This window comes from Pristiophorus japonicus, unplaced genomic scaffold, assembly GCF_044704955.1.
Source record: "Pristiophorus japonicus isolate sPriJap1 unplaced genomic scaffold, sPriJap1.hap1 HAP1_SCAFFOLD_384, whole genome shotgun sequence".
NCBI classification, from domain to species: Eukaryota; Metazoa; Chordata; class Chondrichthyes; family Pristiophoridae; genus Pristiophorus; species Pristiophorus japonicus.
The window spans coordinates 30,664-48,639 of NW_027253696.1; the positions used below are offsets into that span (position 1 = coordinate 30,664).

At 61.9% G+C, this 17,976-nt stretch overlaps 2 protein-coding genes across 2 annotated transcripts in view; one reads left to right on the top strand and one right to left on the bottom strand.

Annotated features, from left to right (window-relative positions):
• LOC139250518 (protein kinase C delta type-like) overlaps window positions 1–16,413 on the top strand; it is a 23,753-nt gene extending 7,340 nt beyond the window's left edge. The window contains exons 7-17 of the mRNA XM_070872893.1: window positions 4,207–4,336; window positions 4,416–4,516; window positions 5,312–5,420; window positions 6,698–6,840; window positions 9,490–9,663; window positions 10,544–10,635; window positions 11,630–11,692; window positions 11,884–12,022; window positions 12,500–12,688; window positions 15,497–15,625; window positions 15,828–16,413. Of these exons, the coding sequence (XP_070728994.1) occupies window positions 4,207–4,336; window positions 4,416–4,516; window positions 5,312–5,420; window positions 6,698–6,840; window positions 9,490–9,663; window positions 10,544–10,635; window positions 11,630–11,692; window positions 11,884–12,022; window positions 12,500–12,688; window positions 15,497–15,625; window positions 15,828–15,983 (1,425 nt within the window). The 3' untranslated portion in view covers window positions 15,984–16,413. The remainder of the gene's footprint in view (window positions 1–4,206; window positions 4,337–4,415; window positions 4,517–5,311; window positions 5,421–6,697; window positions 6,841–9,489; window positions 9,664–10,543; window positions 10,636–11,629; window positions 11,693–11,883; window positions 12,023–12,499; window positions 12,689–15,496; window positions 15,626–15,827) is intronic.
• Window positions 12,524–17,976, bottom strand: part of LOC139250519 (6-phosphofructo-2-kinase/fructose-2,6-bisphosphatase 4-like) — a 282,039-nt gene continuing 276,586 nt past the window's right edge. The window contains exon 15 of the transcript XR_011591316.1: window positions 12,524–12,679. The gene's annotated coding sequence lies outside the window, so the exon portion shown is untranslated. The remainder of the gene's footprint in view (window positions 12,680–17,976) is intronic.

Sequence of the window (17,976 nt, forward strand, 5' to 3'; positions counted from 1 at the left end):
CCCCCGCACTCCCTTCCCCCCCCTTACTCCCTTACTCCCCCTTACTCCCCCGCACTCCCTTACCCCCTTCCCCCCTCCCCCCCACCCGCACTCCCTTCGCCCCCCCGCACTCCCCCCCCCCGCACTCCCTTCCCCCCCCCGCACTCCCTTACCCCCTTCCCCCCCCTTGCCCCCTTGCCCCCCCGCACACCCTCCCCCCCCCCCCCCGCACTCCCTCCCCCCCCCCACGCACTCCCTTCCCCCCCGAGCACTCCCTTCGCCCCCCCGCACTCCCCCCCCCCGCACTCCCCCCCCCCCCGCGCACTCCCCCCCCGCCCGCACTCCCCCCCCGCACTCCCTTCCCCCGCACCCCCTCCCCCCCCCCGCACTCCCCCCACCCCCCGCACTCCCTTCCCCGCACTCCCTCTCCCCCCCGCACTCCCCCCCCCCCACCCCCTCCTCCCCCCCGCCCTTCCCCCCCACCCCCCGCACTCCCTTACCCCCTCCCCCCCCCGCACTCCCTCCCCCCCCCGCACTCCCTTCCCCCCCGAGCACTCCCTCCCCCCCTGCACTCCCTTACCCCCTTACCCCCTTACCCCCCTTACCCCCTTGCCCCCCCGCACACCCTTCCCCCCCCCGCACTCCCTCCCCCCCCCCCCGCCCCCGCACTCCCTCCCCCCCCCCCCGCACTCCCTTCCCCCCCGAGCACTCCCTCCCCCCCCGCACTCCCTTCGCCCCCCCGCACTCCCCCCCCCGCACTCCCCCCCCCCGCACTCCCCACCCGCACTCCCCCCCGCACTCCCCCCACCCCCCGCACTCCCCCCCGCACTCCCCCCCGCACTCCCTCCCCCCCCCCGCACTCCCTCCCCCGCACTCCCTTCCCGCCCCACCGCACTCCCTTCCCCCCCCCCACTCCCTTCCCCCCCCCGCACTCCCTTCCCCCCCCCCGCATCCCCCCACCCCGCACTCCCTTCCCCCACCCGCATCCCCCCACCCCGCATTCCCTTCCCCGCACTCCCCCCCCCCGCACTCCCTTCCCCCCCCCGCACTCCCCCTTTACCCCCCCCGCACTCCCTTCCCCCCCCGCACTCCCCCTTTACCCCCCCGCACTCCCTTACCCCCTTCCCCCCCCCGCACACCCTTCCCCCCCCGCACTCCCTCCCCCCCCCCCGCACTTCCTTCCCCCCCCGAGCACTCCCTCCCCCCCCGCACGCCCCCCACCCCCGCACTCCCCCACCCCCCGCACTCCCCCCCCCCCCCCGCACTCCCTTCCCCCCCGAGCACTCCCTCCCCCCCTGCACTCCCTTCGCCCCCCCGCACTCCCTTCCCCCGCACTCCCTTCCCCCCCCCCCCCGCACTCCCTTCCCTCCCCCCACCCCCGCACTCCCTTCGCCCCCCCGCACTCCCCCCCCGCACTCCCTTCCCCCCCCCGCACTCCCTTCCCCCGCACTCCCTTCCCCCCCCGCACTCCCTTCCCCCCCCGCACTCCCTTCCCCCCCGCACTCCCTCCCCCGCACTCCCTTCCCCCCCGCACTCCCTTCCCCCCCGCACTCCCTTCCCCCCCGCACTCCCTTCCCCCCCCGCACTCCCTTCCCCCCCCGCACTCCCTTCCCCCCCCGCACTCCCTTCCCCCCCGCACTCCCTTCCCCCCCCCGCACTCCCTTCCCCCCCCCGCACTCCCTTCCCCCCCCCGCACTCCCTTCCCCCCCCCGCACTCCCTTCCCCCCCCGCACTCCCTTCCCCCCCCGCACTCCCTTCCCCCCCCGCACTCCCCTTCCCCCCCCCGCACTCCCTTCCCCCCCCCGCACTCCCTTCCCCCCCCCGCACTCCCTTCCCCCCCCGCACTCCCTTCCCCCCCCGCACTCCCTTCCCCCCCCCGCACTCCCTTCCCCCCCCCGCACTCCCTTCCCCCCCCGCACTCCCTTCCCCCCCCCGCACTCCCTTCCCCCCCCCCGCACTCCCTTCCCCCCCCCGCACTCCCTTCCCCCCCCGCACTCCCTTCCCCCCCCCGCACTCCCTTCCCCCCCCCGCACTCCCTCCCCCCCCCGCACTCCCTCCCCCCCCCCGCACTCCCTTCCCCCCCGCACTCCCTTCCCCCCCGCACTCCCTTCCCCCCCGCACTCCCTTCCCCCCCGCACTCCCTTCCCCCCCCGCACTCCCTTCCCCCCCGCACTCCCTTCCCCCCCCGCACTCCCTTCCCCCCCCGCACTCCCTTCCCCCCCCCCGCACTCCCTTCCCCCCCCGCACTCCCTTCCCCCCCCGCACTCCCTTCCCCCCCCCGCACTCCCTTCCCCCCCCCGCACTCCCTTCCCCCCCCCCGCACTCCCTTCCCCCCCCCCCGCACTCCCTTCCCCACCCGCACTCCCTTCCCCCCCCCGCACTCCCTTCCCCCCCCCCGCACTCCCTTCCCCCCCCGCACTCCCTTCCCCCCCCCCGCACTCCCTTCCCCCGCACTCCCTTCCCCCGCACTCCCTTCCCCCCCCGCACTCCCTCCCCACTCCCCCCCCGCACTCCCTCCCCCTCCCCCCCCCGCACTCCCCCCTCCCCCCCCCCCCGCACTCCCTCCCCGCCCTCCCCCCCCGCCCTCCCCCCCCCACACTTCCCCCCCCGCCCTCCCCCCCCACACACTCCTTCTCCCCCCCCCCCGCACTCCTCCCCCCCCGCACTCCCCCCCCCCCCCCAGCACCCCCCGCACTCCCTCCCCCCCCGCACTCCCTTCCCCCCCCCCCGCACTCCTTCCCCCCCCCCGCACTCCCTTCCCCCCCCGCACTCCCTTCCCCCCCCGCACTCCTTCCCCCCCCGCACTCCCTTCCCCCCGCATCCTCCGCACTCCCCCCCCGCACTCCCTTCCCCCCACGCACTCCCTTCCCCGCACTCCCCCCCCCGCACTCCCTTCCCCGCACACCCTTCCCCCCCGCCCTCCCCCCCCGCACACCCTTCCCCCCCGCCCTCCCCCCCCACACTTCCCCCCCCGCCCTCCCCCCCCCCCACACACTCCTTCTCCCCCCCCCGCACTCCTCCCCCCCCCCGCACTCCCCCCCCCCAGCACCCCCCCGCACTCCCTTCCCCCCCCCGCACTCCCTTCCCCCCCCCCGCACTCCCTTCCCCCCCCGCACTCCCTTCCCCCCCGCACTCCCCTTCCCCCCCCGCACTCCCTTCCCCCCCCGCACTCCCTTCCCCCCCCGCACTCCCCCCCCGCACTCCCTTCCCCCCACGCACTCCCTTCCCCGCACTCCCTTCCCCCCCCGCACTCCCTTCCCCCCCCGCACACCCTTCCCCCCCCGCACTCCCTTCCCCCCCCGCACTCCCTTCCCCCCCCGCACTCCCTTCCCCCCCCCCGCACTCCCTTCCCCCCTCCGCACTCCCTTCCCCCCCTCCGCACTCCCTTCCCCCTCCGCACTCCCTTCCCCCCCCCCGCACTCCCTTCCCCCCCCCGCACTCCCTTCCCCCCCCCGCACTCCCTTCCCCCCCCCCGCACTCCCTTCCCCCCCCCGCACTCCCTCCCCCCCCCCCGCACTCCCTCCCCCCCCCCCGCACTCCCTTCCCCCCCCCGCACTCCCTTCCCCCCCCCGCACTCCCTTCCCCCCCCCGCACTCCCTTCCCCCCCCGCACTCCCTTCCCCCCCCCGCACTCCCTTCCCCCCCCCGCACTCCCTTCCCCCCCCCGCACTCCCTTCCCCCCCCCGCACTCCCTTCCCCCCCCCGCACTCCCTTCCCCCGCACTCCCTTCCCCCCCCCGCACTCCCTCCCCACTCCCCCCCCCGCACTCCCTCCCCCTCCCCCCCCCCCCCGCACTCCCTTCCCCCCCCGCACTCCCTTCCCCCCCCCCCGCACTCCCTTCCCCCCACGCACTCCCTTCCCCGCACTCCCCCCCCGCACTCCCTTCCCCCCCCGCACACCCTTCCCCCCCGCCCTCCCCCCCCACACTTCCCCCCCCGCCCTCCCCCCCCCCACACACTCCTTCTCCCCTCCCCCCGCACTCCTCCCCCCCCCCCGCACTCCCCCCCCCCCCCCAGCACCCCCCCGCACTCCCTTCCCCCCCCCCGCACTCCCTTCCCCCCCCCCGCACTCCCTTCCCCCCCCCCGCACTCCCTTCCCCCCCCCCGCACTCCCTTCCCCCCCCCCGCACTCCCTCCCCCCCCCCCCCCCCCATACACTGTCCCTATATCGCTATATGATGTCTGTAATCCGTTGAGTGTTGCTGTTATTTTAACACTTTGTTCTCCAGTTCCAGAAGGAGCGATTTAACATCGACGTTCCCCACAGGTTTAAAGTGAACAACTACATGAGCCCGACCTTCTGCGATCACTGTGGGAGCTTGCTGTGGGGGCTGGTCAAGCAAGGACTCAAGTGTGAAGGTGCGTCTTTGTCCCGTTGCCAAAGCTCGGCCTGCGCTGTTTCACCTCAGTAAATGATGTCTGTCTCTCCCCGCTGCAGAATGTGCGATGAACGTGCACCACAAGTGTCAGTCCAAGGTGGCCAATCTCTGCGGGATCAACCAGAAACTGATGGCTGAGGCTCTCAACCAGATCAGCATGGTGAGGAAATCCCCGGTTACCGGGCCTGCCCCCCCTCCGTAACCGGGCCTGCACCGCACCCTGGCTACTGGGCCACCTCTCTCCTCCTCCCTACCCCAGTTACCAGGCCCCCTCCCCTGGTTACTGGGTCCTTTCCCCCTCCCCCAGTTACTGGGCCCCCTCTCCCTCCCTCTTCCCGCCCCCCTCTTTCCCCCCCCCCCCCCCCCAGTTAAATTGAGGGCCCAGGGAGGCATGGTGGAGGCCTGGGTGTGTAGCCGGGAGAGGGAGCTGCACCAGACCCCATGTGGCTGCTGTGGTCGAGGGGCCCCACTCTCCAACTGACTCCCCCACTTGCTGCAACTCACTGTTGGAACCGTTCAGCAGAGAACGAGGCCATTCAGCCCATCGAGCCTGTGCCGGCTCTGTGAAAGAGCGATCCGATCAGTCCCACTGCCCCGCTCTTTCCCCACAGCCCTGCGCATTTACCCAATTCCCTTTTGAAAGTTACTATTGAATCTGCTCCCACCGCCCTTTCAGGCAGCGCGTTCCAGATCACAACAACTCGCTGCGTAAAATAAATTCTTATCTCCCTCTGGTCCTTTTGCCGATTATCTTCAATCTGTGTCCTCTGGTTACCGACCCTCCTGCCACTGGAAATAGTTTCTCCTTATTTACGCGACCAAAACCCCTCCTGATTTTGAACACCTCTATTAAATCTCCCCTTGACCACCTCTGCTTTAAGAACCCCAGCTTCTCTACTTTTCTAATTGGGAGTAATGCTGTTCAGAGTTTTAAAATATTTTTTGTATTTCTCAGAAATCATCTACTCGGAAGTCGGATGGGGGTCTGTCTGACAATTCAAACATTGGGATTTATCAGGCTTACAACACCGCTGGCTCTGGAACCCAAAACCTGGACAACACGGGTAACCGCTCTGACACACTCAGCACCCTCCCTCTAACCGAAGCTCGGAGCTGGTGCCACGACTTCGCTTTGCCCATTGGCATGGAGCTGGTTGGCAAAGATGCAAAGAGCCAAACTGATCACGCTGGTCGTGACTGACTCCTGCAGTCGTGCACAAACCAAACACGATGTGTCAATGCCCCAGTGTGTTGACAGGGCTGTTATTGAATGGACAAGATAGGTAATAGGACAGCGAGTTTGCTGAGAGTGGGGTTGAGCCTCAGACAGTGGTCAGTAGTGAGGGAGCTGAGTTTGTTGTGGGGACAATGGCTTTGCACTTCCCAATGTCAGGTGAGCAGTTCGATGACACATCGGCAGTGTCGGGGTCGAGAGAGGTGGTGTAGATGGGTGTCCTCCGCGGACATGTGGAAGCTGAGTCCATGTGTTTGGATGATGTCACCAAGGGACAGCGTGTGAAAGAAGAGGCGGCCGAGGATGGATCCTGGGGAGACTCCGGAGGTGGGGGTGGGACAGGCAGAGGAAGCCATCTGTGATGATGGTCTGAGGATGATTGCAATAGTAAGTGGGCTGAGGGAGGATGGTATGGTTAACCTAGTCAAAGGCTGCAGAGCAGGTGATAATGCTCCCCAGTCCAGTCCCAAAATGTTGGAGCTGATTGATTGCTATGGAAAGGTGGGACCTGAGGTGGTCAGGGATTTGGGAGGCTACAACACGCTCAGGGACTTTGGAGAGGACAGGGATGTTGGAGATGGGGCAGTAGTTGGCAAGGACAAGGGTCGAGGATGTGTTTTCCAAGGAGGGGGTGATTTACATCAAAGTTACAGCACAGAAACAGGGCATTCGGCCCAACTAGTCTGTGTCGCTGTTTGCTCAGCACATGGGCGTGGGGCCTGGAAGGGACGTTGGTTGGTCAGCACGGTGATGGGAATAGGGCCAAGGGAGCAGCACTTGGCTCTCGTGGACGAAATGAGTAAGTCAGGAGATAAAGGTCTCTCACAAGGATGAGTTTTAGTTAGAAAGATGCGTGTTCACACAGGAACGCGGAAGGTCACGCGTGTGTCGCTCAACACACACAGTTGCTGGTGTTTCTTGCCTTGTGCCCACCTGCTCCCGGTGAACACCAGCAGGGACTCTGCCCGATCAGCTAGGTTCCAAGGTACCGTTAACAGCTCAGGGTGCTCATTTCATCAGCAAAATGTTGAACATGAACCATTATCTCTCCAGCTGAGGGCCCTCGGCTGGACCTGTGCTCACAGCCCAATCTTTGCCTGTTTTCAGACAGTAACCAGTACGGCAAGCTGTGGGAGGACAATTCGCCGAAACCCCCCCTGCGCGGACCCAGTCTGCGTCGCGATTTGAAGAGAATGACCATCGAGAACTTCACTTTGCACAAAGTGCTGGGAAAAGGCAGCTTCGGAAAAGTGAGTGTGGCTCCAGGAGCATTAACATTGTGAGCAGGGCCTGTCTGGGCCCAGGGCCCATCTCCCCATCTCCCCGTCTGGGCCCGGGGCCCGTCTCCCCGTCTGGGCCCGGGGCCCGTCTCCCCGTCTGGGCCCGGGGCCCGTCTCCCCGTCTGGGCCCGGGGCCCGTCTCGCCATCTGAGCCTGGGGCCGGTTGCTTCAGTGAGGATGGATCTGCCTCCCCCCCACCCCCCCATTTCGACTATCCAGTGTGTTTGCCTCAGTACCACAGCAGGCAGTGCTGTCACCGCCCATGCCCTCTCTGTGAAGCTTTCCCCTCACTCCCATTCCCCGACCTGTTGAACAATTCTCTCAAATTTTCCAAATATTTAAAATGTTCTGCATTATGTTTCCAACGCAGTTTCCATGAGGATAAGTTTCTTTTCTTGAGCCAGTGCAAAGTAGTTTTTCCCAGTCACCTTATTACAACCCCTCCTATCTTCCTCCTCGTCACCGCCTTCGTTCCAATGTCAATTGCCCGGATTCTCTGCTGTCCTCATCGCCGTGAATCTCTCCCTCGCTCTCTCCTTCCCTCCGTGAATCTCTCCCTCGCTCTCTCCTTCCCTCCGTGAATCTCTCCCTCCCTCCCCCCCCGTGAATCCCTCCCTCCGTGAATCTCTTCCTCCCTCTCCCCCTCCGTGAATCCCTCACCCCCCTCCGTGAATCCCTCACCCCCCTCCGTGAATCCCTCACCCCCCTCCGTGAATCCCTCTCCCTCCCTCTCCCTCTGCCTCCCTGTCTCCCTCCCTCCCTCCCTCTGTGAATCCCTACCTCCATAAATCCCTCCCTCCCCCCCTCCCTCCGTAAATCCCTCCCTCCCCCCTCCCTCCGTAAATCCCTACCTCCCCCTCCCTCCGTAAATCTCTCCCTTCCCCCCCCCCTCCGGAAATCCCTCCCTCTTCCTCCCTCTGTGAATACCTCCCTCCCCCCTGCCTTCCCTCTGTGAATACCTCCCTCCCCCCGCCCTCCCTCCGTAAATCCCTCCCTCCCCCCTCCCTCCCTCCGTAAATCCCTACCTCCCCCTCCCTCCGTAAATCCCTACCTCCCCCTCCCTCCGTAAATCTCTCCCTTCCACCCCCTCCGGAAATCCCTCCCTCTTCCTCCCTCTGTGAATACCTCCCTCCCCCCGCCCTCCCTCTGTATTTCCAGTGAACTGTCTCTCTGTTGTGCCCACAGTAATTACCCTCTAACCATTGATTTCCCGTCTGTTCGCCCTCTTTCGGTTGCTGTCAGTTCATCCTGTGCCTCCTCTTCATTAAACACCAATTTTTGCTCAAAGAAAGCTTGAGTTTATCCATTAGTTCGAATTGAGCAATTCAATAAAATGGAACATTGCACAAACATTAAAAACGGTAAGACATCAAAGCAATTGTCGATTGAAATCGAAGCATAGAATCCGAGCATAGTGCAGCAGTTGTGCAAATCGCACAGTTCAAGCATTTGCCAAACTGAGGTGTATAATGAGGGGTCAGTAGGCACTGGCCCCGAGGAAAGTTTCCCACAGTGAGCACGCGGTCTCTGGCAAGGTTGGCCTCTGGCGACGTGTAATTGCAGTGTTGTGACTGGGGGATTCTCAGGGCGATGCTGCACTGACAGCACAAACCTGTCTAAATTACAGTGAAGGATCCACATAAACCACAAACCAGCAAATGAGAATCAGCTTTTATCTGGACTTTTTAAAAAAAAATGTTAGAGCTAAATAAAGATTGGTTATCACGTAGAAGCTGAAATATCATGGACATTTTATTTGTTTTTAAAAATTTTTTTATTTTTATCATAATGGAGAAATGTGATGTTCCACAAATATAAAGATGAGTTTTTTGGGGCCATGATGTTTGTTTCGCATTCAATACTCTGTTGAAACACCGGTTACATCTATTTCAACGCGGTCTAACATTTAATGGAGTATTTAGCAGCGATATTAACACAATAAGCCCAGATTTTCGTCAGGTGCACTGATCTCACCGAGTGCCGTCTCTGGAGGGGAGGGGGGTGTGTCCACGGTGCAGCCAGTGTCAGTGCAGTGACTGACTGATCTCAACCTCAGCATTTCCGCAACATCCTCAAGTGTAGTCAGTTTCAGAGCGGTAATGACGGTGAACGGTGACAGTATACCATCATTCACCACCGCAATTCCAGGCCTGAGTCTTTACAATATTCCCCCCCCCCCCTCCCCCCCCCCGAGTGTGTGTGTGTGTGTGGTGATTACAGTATTCACGGTTAGTGTGAGTTTCATTACAGTATCCCCTGTTAGTGTGAGTTTGATTACAGTATCCCCTGTTAGTGTGTGTTTGATTACAGTATTCACGGTTAGTGTGTGTTTGATTACAGTATTCACGGTTAGTGTGTGTTTGATTACAGTATTCACAGTTAGCGTGTGTTTGATTACAGTATTCACGGTTAGTGTGTGTTTGATTACAGTATCCCCTGTTAGTGTGTGTTTGATTACAGTATTCACGGTTAGTGTGTGTTTGATTACAGTATCCCCTGTTAGTGTGTGTTTGATTACAGTATTCACGGTTAGTGTGTGTTTGATTACAGTATTCACGGTTAGTGTGTGTTTGATTACAGTATTCACGGTGATTTACCGGGCACTTGTTTTGGTGACAGGTGCTCCTCGCAGAGTTGAAGGGGAAGGGTGATTTCTTTGCCATTAAAGCACTGAAGAAGGACGTGGTTTTAATGGATGATGATGTGGAATGTACGATGGTGGAGAAACGAGTGCTGGCCCTCGCGTGGGATAATCCATTCCTCACTCACCTGTACTCCACCTTTCAAACCAAGGTACAGAATCACCGCAACCCGAGACAGGTTATTAACGGGGACCCGGAAAGGATTGGCGGAGCAGATGGAGATTATTTCCACTGGTCACTGCACGAGAAAGATATGATTGGAGGGGAAAGAGCTGGGAAATGAGATTCAAGTCAACAGCTCCTGTGTGGAAACTCGAAGAGCTGAATGGCCTCCTTCTGTGCTGACGGCCTTCTGTGCTGACGGTAACTGGCGTCACACAGGCCGCAGGTGATTCACGCCCAATGTCAATCTCCACTGGAGGCCATTTGACCCAAGGTGTCTGAGTCAGCGCTGGAGCCATTAAGACTCCCCCCGAATCCACTGACCAACTTTCAGACAGGGACTGATGGGCTGGGTGGCTTATCCTGGCTCGAGATTCTGTCAGGATCGATCTGTGTGTGGGGGGAATCGGGATTACTGAGGGGGGCGGGGGTGGGGGGGTCTCTAGTCTCAGTGTGGGGACGTGTGTTTGGTGGGGGGGAGGCTTGGGGCTTAGTGTGGGGTGGAGGCTCGGGACTCAGTGCGGGAAGGGTCTCGGGGCTCAGTGTAGGGGGTGTCTTGGGGCTTGGGGAGAGGGGGGCTCGGGGCTCTGTGCGGGAGGGGCTCGCGGCTCAGTGCGGTGGGGGGGGTGTCTTGGGCTTGGGGAGGAGGGTGGACTCGGGGCTCAGTGTCGGGGGGTGGGGCTCAGGACTTAGTGTGGTGGGGGGTGTACAGGACTCATTGCGGGGGGGGGGCCTCAGGACTCATTGCGGGGGGGGGGGCTCAGGACTCAGTGCAGGGGGGGTACATTCTTCCCGCTCGGTGGGTTTATGGTGAATTGCGAGGCCCAGTGAACATGACGTGAGTGTCGATGTTTTGTTTTTGACGGCAGGAGCACCTGTTCTTTGTCATGGAATATCTGAACGGTGGTGACCTGATGTTTCACATTCAGGAGAAGGGCCGCTTCGATCTGTACCGAGCGATGTAAGTCACTCCAACCCCCACACGGGGGCAGCAGCTTCACTGGCGCAAGGCGGAGCTCAGCATCGTGGCCCTGACCCCTCATCTCCCCCAAGACCCCCTTGCCCCCTCCCCCTCGCCCCCCTCCCCTCCCCTCCCCTCCCCTCCCCTCCCCTCCCCTCCCCTCCCCTCCCCTCCCCTCCCCTCCCCTCCCAATCTCTCACCTCCCAGAGACCACCCTACCCCGGGCGGCCCCTCCCCGATTCCTCCGGTGACGCCACAGGTCCAGGGGTGGGTGTGTGTCGAATTCTTCGCCCTCCCGCCTCGGCTGTGAAATGTGAGGGGAATGTCGGCATCAGACTGTTCGCAGATGTGGGCAGCACTGGCGACAGTGCGGCACTCCCTCAGTACTGCCCTTCCGACAGTGCAGCGCTCCCTCAGTACTGCCCCTCCGACAGTGCAACGCTCCCTCAGTACTGCCCCTCCGACAGTGCAGCGCTCCCTCAGTACTGCCCCTCTGACAGTGCAGCGCTCCCTCAGTACTGCCCCTCTGACAGTGCAGCACTCCCTCAGTACTGCCCCTCCGACAGTGCAACACTCCCTCAGTACTGCCCCTCCGACAGTGCGTCGCTCCCTCAGTACTGCCCCTCTGACAGTGCAGCGCTCCCTCAGTACTGCCCCCCGACAGTGCTACACTCCCTCAGTACTGCCCCTCCGACAGTGCGTCGCTCCCTCAGTACTGCCCCTCCGACAGTGTTACACTCCCTCAGTACTGCCCCTCCGACAGTGCGTCGCTCCCTCAGTACTGGCCCTCTGACAGTGCAGCGCTCCCTCAGTACTGGCCCTCTGACAGTGCAGCGCTCTGGATTGGGACTTGAACCCATGCCCCTGTGACTCCCAGGCGAGAGTGTTACTCACTGAGCCAAGCTGTTGTCCCAGACAGGGCACCACCTGTTGTGTAAATGTTCGACGAATTACTTGAACAACAGGATTGACTGGTTTGTTTCTGATCTTGTAGGTTTTATGGAGCAGAAATAATCTGTGGCTTGCAGTTCCTGCACTCGAAGGGGATCATTTACCGGTGAGTGTAGAAGCTGGGTGCAGGGGCATCGGATGCTGGCTCGGTGCCAATGCGGCTGAGTGGGTGAGCCCCCCCGGGGAGGTCAGTCACACGGGCAGCGGGACGTTAAGACAGGCAGGCAGTGTGTAATGTACACTGTCGGGTCGAGAACAGTGATGTCTGTCTTACCCTGGCTCAATGTTTTGTTGTAGAGATCTCAAGCTGGACAATGTGATGTTGGACAAGGACGGACACATCAAAATCGCCGACTTCGGCATGTGCAAAGAGAACGTGTTCGATGAAAACCGAGCAACCACCTTCTGTGGGACCCCCGATTACATCGCACCGGAGGTCAGTGCTTTGAGCACGAGAATATCAGCCCAGCCACCCCCCTCACTGCCCCCGTTCCCCCCACCATCACTGCCCCCGTTCCCCCCACCATCACTGCCCCCGTTCCCCCCCACCATCACTGCCCCCGTTCCCCCCACCATCACTGCCCCCGTTCCCCCCCCACCATCACTGCCCCCGTTCCCCCCACCATCACTGCCCCCGTTCCCCCCACCATCACTGCCCCCGTTCCCCCCACCATCACTGCCCCCGTTCCCCCCGCCATCACTGCCCCCGTTCCCCCCGCCATCACTGCCCCCGTTCCCCCCGCCATCACTGCCCCCGTTCCCCCCACCCTCACCCCCACTGCCCCCGTTCCCCTTCCCACCCTCACCCCACTGCCCCCGTTTCCCCCCCCCCCGCCTCGCAGCAGACTATTGGTGATGGTCTTGCTTGCTCTCGGTCTGTCTCTGTAATTGATCTTGTTTCTATGATTGACAGATTTTATTGGGTCAGAAATATACCTTCTCAGTTGATTGGTGGTCGTTTGGGGTGCTGCTGTACGAGATGCTGATTGGTCAGTCGCCATTCCATGGTGATGATGAAGATGAGCTGTTTGAGTCTATCCGAGTGGACACTCCGCACTATCCGCGCTGGATCACCAGAGAATCCAAGGACATCCTGGAAAAAGTACATACTGGCTTTAGTGATGGAGCATTCATTTAATTCTCATAACACAAATGATTCGATTATTTAAAAGACTCAAGTCACAACGTGAATCAAAACGGGACCCCGGTCGGTCGGTCGGTGGGTGTGGACTCCGGTCGGTGGGTGTGGACCCTGGTCGGTGGGTGTGGACCCCGGTCGGTCGGTGGGTGTGGACCCCGGTCGGTCGGTGGGTGTGGACCCCGGTCGGTCGGTGGGTGTGGACCCCGGTCGGTCGGTGGGTGTGGACCCCGGTCGGTCGGTGGGTGTGGACCCCGGTCGGTCGGTGGGTGTGGACCCCGGTCGGTCGGTGGGTGTGGACCCCGGTCGGTCGGTGAGTGTGGACCCCGGTCGGTCGGTGGGTGTGGACCCCGGTCGGTCGGTCGGTGGGTGTGGACCCCGGTCGGTCGGTGGGTGTGGACCCCGGTCGGTCGGTCGGTGGGTGTGGACCCCGGTCGGTCGGTCGGTGGGTGTGGACCCCGGTCGGTCGGTCGGTGGGTGTGGACCCCGGTCGGTCGGTCGGTGGGTGTGGACCCCGGTCGGTCGGTGGGTGTGGACCCCGGTCGGTCGGTCGGTGGGTGTGGACCCCGGTCGGTCGGTGGGTGTGGACCCCGGTCGGTCGGTGGGTGTGGACCCCGGTCGGTCGGTGGGTGTGGACCCCGGTCGGTCGGTGGGTGTGGACCCCGGTCGGTCGGTGGGTGTGGACCCCGGTCGGTCGGTGGGTGTGGACCCCGGTCGGTCGGTGGGTGTGGACCCCGGTCGGTCGGTGGGTGTGGACCCCGGTCGGTCGGTGGGTGTGGAACCCGGTCGGTCGGTGGGTGTGGACCCCGGTCGGTCGGTGAGTGTGGACCCCGGTCGGTCGGTGGGGACCCCGCTCGGTCGGTGGAGACCCCGCTCGGTCGGTGTGGACCCCGCCCGCTCGGTCGGTGTGGACCCCGCCCGCTCGGTCGGTGTGGACCCCGCCCGCTCGGTCGGTGTGGACCCCGCCCGCTCGGTCGGTGTGGACCCCGCCCGCTCGGTCGGTGTGGACCCCGCTCGGTCGGTGTGGACCCCGCCCGCTCGGTCGGTGTGGACCCCGCCCGCTCAGTCGGTGTGGACCCCGCCCGCTCGGTCCGTGTGGACCCCGGTCAGTCTGTGGGGACCCCGCTCGGTCGGTGGGGACCCCGGTTGGTCGGTCGGTCGGACGGTGGGGACCCCGGTCGGTCGGTGGGGACCCCGGTCGGTCGGTCAGTTGGTGGGGACCCCACTCGGTCGGTGGGGACCCCGGTCGGTCGGTCGGTGGGTGTGGACCCCGGTCGGTCGGTGGGTGTGGACCCCGGTCGGTCGGTGGGTGTGGACTCCGGTCGGTCGGTGTGGACTCCGGTCGGTCGGTGTGGACCCCGGTCGGTCGGTCGGTGGGTGTGGACCCCGGTCGGTCGGTGGGTGTGGACCTCGGTCGGTCGGTGAGTGTGGACCCCGGTCGGTGGGTGGGGACCCCGCTCGGTCGGTGTGGACCCCGCCCGCTCGGTCGGTGTGGACCCCGCCCGCTCGGTCGGTGTGGACCCCGCCCGCTCGGTGGGTGTGGACCCCGCCCGGTCGGTGGGTGTGGACCCCGCTCGGTCGGTCAGTCTGTGGGGACCCCGCTCGGTCGGTGGGGTCCCCGGTCGGTCGGTCAGTCGGTGGGAACCCCGCTCGGTCGGTGGGGACCCCGGTCGCTCGGTCGGTGGGGACCCCGGTCGGTCGGTGGGGACCCCGGTCGGTCGGTCGGTCGGTCGGTGGGGACCCCTGTCGGTCGGTGGGGACCCCTGTCGGTCGGTGGGGACCCCGGTCGGTCGGTCAGTTGGTGGGGACCCCGGTCGCTCGGTCGGTGGGGACCCCTGTCGGTCGGTGGGGACCCCGGTCGGTCGGTCAGTTGGTGGGGACCCCGCTCGGTCGGTGGGGACCCCGGTCGGTCGGTCAGTTGGTGGAAACCCCGGTCGCTCGGTCGGTGGGGACCCCGGTCGGTCAGTCGGTGGGGACCCTGCTCGGTCGGTGGGGACCCCGGTCGGTCGGTCAGTAGGTGGGGACCCCGCTCGGTCGGTGGGGACCCCGGTCGGTCGGTGGGTACCCCGCTCGGTCAGTGGGGACCCCGGTCGGTCGGTCAGTTGGTGGGGACCCCGGTCGCTCGGTGGGTTTCTCGGTTGGTCGATGGGGACCACGGTCGGTGGCTAGGTCCTAGAGCATGTGTGAAGGTTGTGGTGCAGGATTGGGCTGACTGTGTGCACCCTCAGTGTGGATGGACATTAAGTTACGTTGCCTGGGGCTCAATATCACCGTCTCACTGCCCCCCCCCCCCCCGGCTTGACTCCTTCGGCAGGGGAGCAAAACCTCCACCCCAGGAGCAGCCCTCTATCTGTCTCCCCCAGATTAGTAACCTGTGTATCGGTTATTGGCTCCCGGTCAATTTTAAAATTCTCATCCTTGTGTTCAAATCCCTCCATGGCCTCGCCCCTCCCTATCTCTGTAACCTTCTCCAGCCCCACAACCCCCCGAGATCTCCACGCTCCTCCAATTCTGGCCTCTTGTGCATCCCTGATTTTAATCGCTCCACCATTGGCGGCCGTGCCTTCAGCTGGCTGGGCGCCAACCTCTGGAATTCCCTTCCTAAGCCTCTTTCTCCTCCTCTAAGACGCTCTTAAAACTGTGCTCTTGTCACCTACCCTAATTTCTCCTTATGTGTCGGTGTCAAATCTTGTTTGATAATTGCTCCTTGGGATGTTTTACTACGTTAAAGGGACCATATAAATCCATGCTGTGCTCGGCTTGTTATTTCAGCTCTTTGAAAGAGATCCATTGAAGAGACTTGGGATTTCAGGAAACATCAAACTGCATAACTTCTTCAAAACTGTGAACTGGACTGCACTGGAGAAAAAGGAAATGGACCCTCCATTCAAACCCAAAGTGGTACGTTTTCCCTCGTGTCCCTCCCCAACCCGCACCACAGCTCGCTCGTCCCTCCTCTCCATCCTTCTCTCTGCTCTCTCCCCTCCTCCCCTCCCACTTCTCCTTGTCCCCTATCTCGCTCGCTCGCTCTCTCGCTCTGTCTCGCTCTCGCTCGCTCTCTCTCTCTGTTATTCACAGTTTCACTTTACTCGTGTATTTTCAGAAATCTGCCGGTGATTACAGTAACTTTGACCGTGAGTTTCTGAGCGAGAAGCCAAGGCTCTCTCAGGGGGACAAGAATCTGATTGACTCGATGGACCAGATGGCGTTCCAGGGATTCTCCTTCACCAACCCCAACATGGAGCGTCTGATGAAATAGTCTGGAGCCCGGGCACTTCCCTGGCAGCCCCAATCCTCCAATCACACTCCAGCGTTTCAGCCAAAGGGTGGGAGTTGGGGCAAGTTTACTCGTCTATCTAATCTGTCTGTTAATCCCATGGGAATCTGTCGTTGCCAATTTCTCCTGGTGTTGCCGTGACCGGATTCTGGGTGCACGACCTTTGACCTGTAAATCCTGCGCATGCAGTTTTTTTGCTGGGTAAAACCGGGTCGCGGTGAAGTCGTCGAGTCACGGTAAGGTCCCGGTGAGGTTGCCGGGTCATGGTCAGGTTGCCGGGTCGCGGTGAGGTCACCGGACGTTGTATAAAGCATACCCTGGAAATATTAGTGAAGCAAGAAACCCCTATTTTTAAACTCTCATCTTTCTGTCTTTGTATCAATATCTTCAATTAAAATGTACATTATTTAAAGTTACCATTTAAAGTCTAGTTTTCTTTCATTAACTCTGAAAGTGGTTTCCATCGCTGCTGAACAGACCTGGCGAAAGCATAATAAAATGTTTCTCTTTAAATATGATGATGATGGATGATGGCGCAATTTTCAAATTTATTCTTGGGATATGGGAGTCACAGGCAAGGCTGGCATTTATTGCCCATCCCTAATTGCCCTTGAGTCGCCGCCTTGAACCGCTGCAATCCGTTTGGTGAAGGTGTTCCCACAATGCTGTTAGGGAGGTAGTTCCAGGATTTTGACCCAGCGACAATGAAGGAACAGCCGATATATTTCCAAGTCAGGATGGTGTGTGACTTGGAGGGGAACTTGCAGGTGATGGTGGTGTTCCCATGCACCTGCTGCCCTTGTCCTTCTAGGTGGTAGAGGTCGCAGGTTTGGAAGGTGCTGCTGAAGAAACCTTGGCGAGTTGCTGCAGTGCATCTTGTAGATGGTACACACTGCAGCCACGGTGCGCCGGTGGTGGAGGGAGTGAATGTTTAAGACGGTGGATGGGGTGCCTATCAAGCGGGCTGCTTTGTCCTGGATGGTGTCAAGCTTCTTGAGTGTGGCTGGAGCTGCACTCATCCAGGCAAGTGGAGAGTATTCCATCACACTCCTGACTTGCGCCTTGTAGATGGTGGAAAGACTTTGGGGAGTCAGGAGGTGAGACACTCACCGCAGAATACCCAGCCTCCGGCAATAAATATTTCTAAAGCACCTTTCACGACCTCTAGACTTGCCAAAGCACATTACAGCAAATTAAGTACATTTGAAGTGTAGTCTGTAGTAATGTAGAAAAATCAGTTGCCAATTTGCATACAGCAAGCTCCTACAGACAGCAATGTGTTAGGCTTTCGCTTGTTGGAGATGGTCATTGCCGGGCACTTGTGTGGCGTGAATGTTACTTGCCTCTTATCAGCCCAGGCCTGGATGTTGTGCAGGTCTTGCTGCATATGGGCATGGACTTCTTCCATTATCTGAGGAGCTGAACACCGCTGGAGTGACTTTCCCTCCCTACTTGGTTAAATAGTGCGGCAGCAATCAGCGTTGGGCTCGCACAGGAAGATTGGTGAACTGTAATCTGCAACTGTCCCCGGGAGGGATTGTTCATAGGCAGAAGACGGGGTGGAATGTAACCAGTTCTGTGCCTGCTGACCTCTGACCTGCCCGTGCCCAGACGTGGAACTGCAAGGCAGTAAGTGTGGTGGCGGTTAGAACACCTTTCACGTCCCCGGGACATCACAAACTAAGCACCAAGAAGGAGGTTAGGAAATATCTTTACACAAAGGGTGCGAGGATGGGGAATTCGGCCACAAACCAGTGTTAAAGCAGAGCCTCCGAAAGGGAATTAGATAGTTGCTGGGAATAGACTGGGTGGGATATTAAAGGGTACAGGGAGTGAGCGGGAGAGTGGGATTAGACTGGGTGGGATATTAAATGGTTTGGGAAGTGAAGGGTTAGAATGGGTGGGATATTAAAGGGTCCGGGGAGTGAAGGGAACAGTGGGTTTATACTAAGTGGGATAGTAAAGGGTGTGGGGA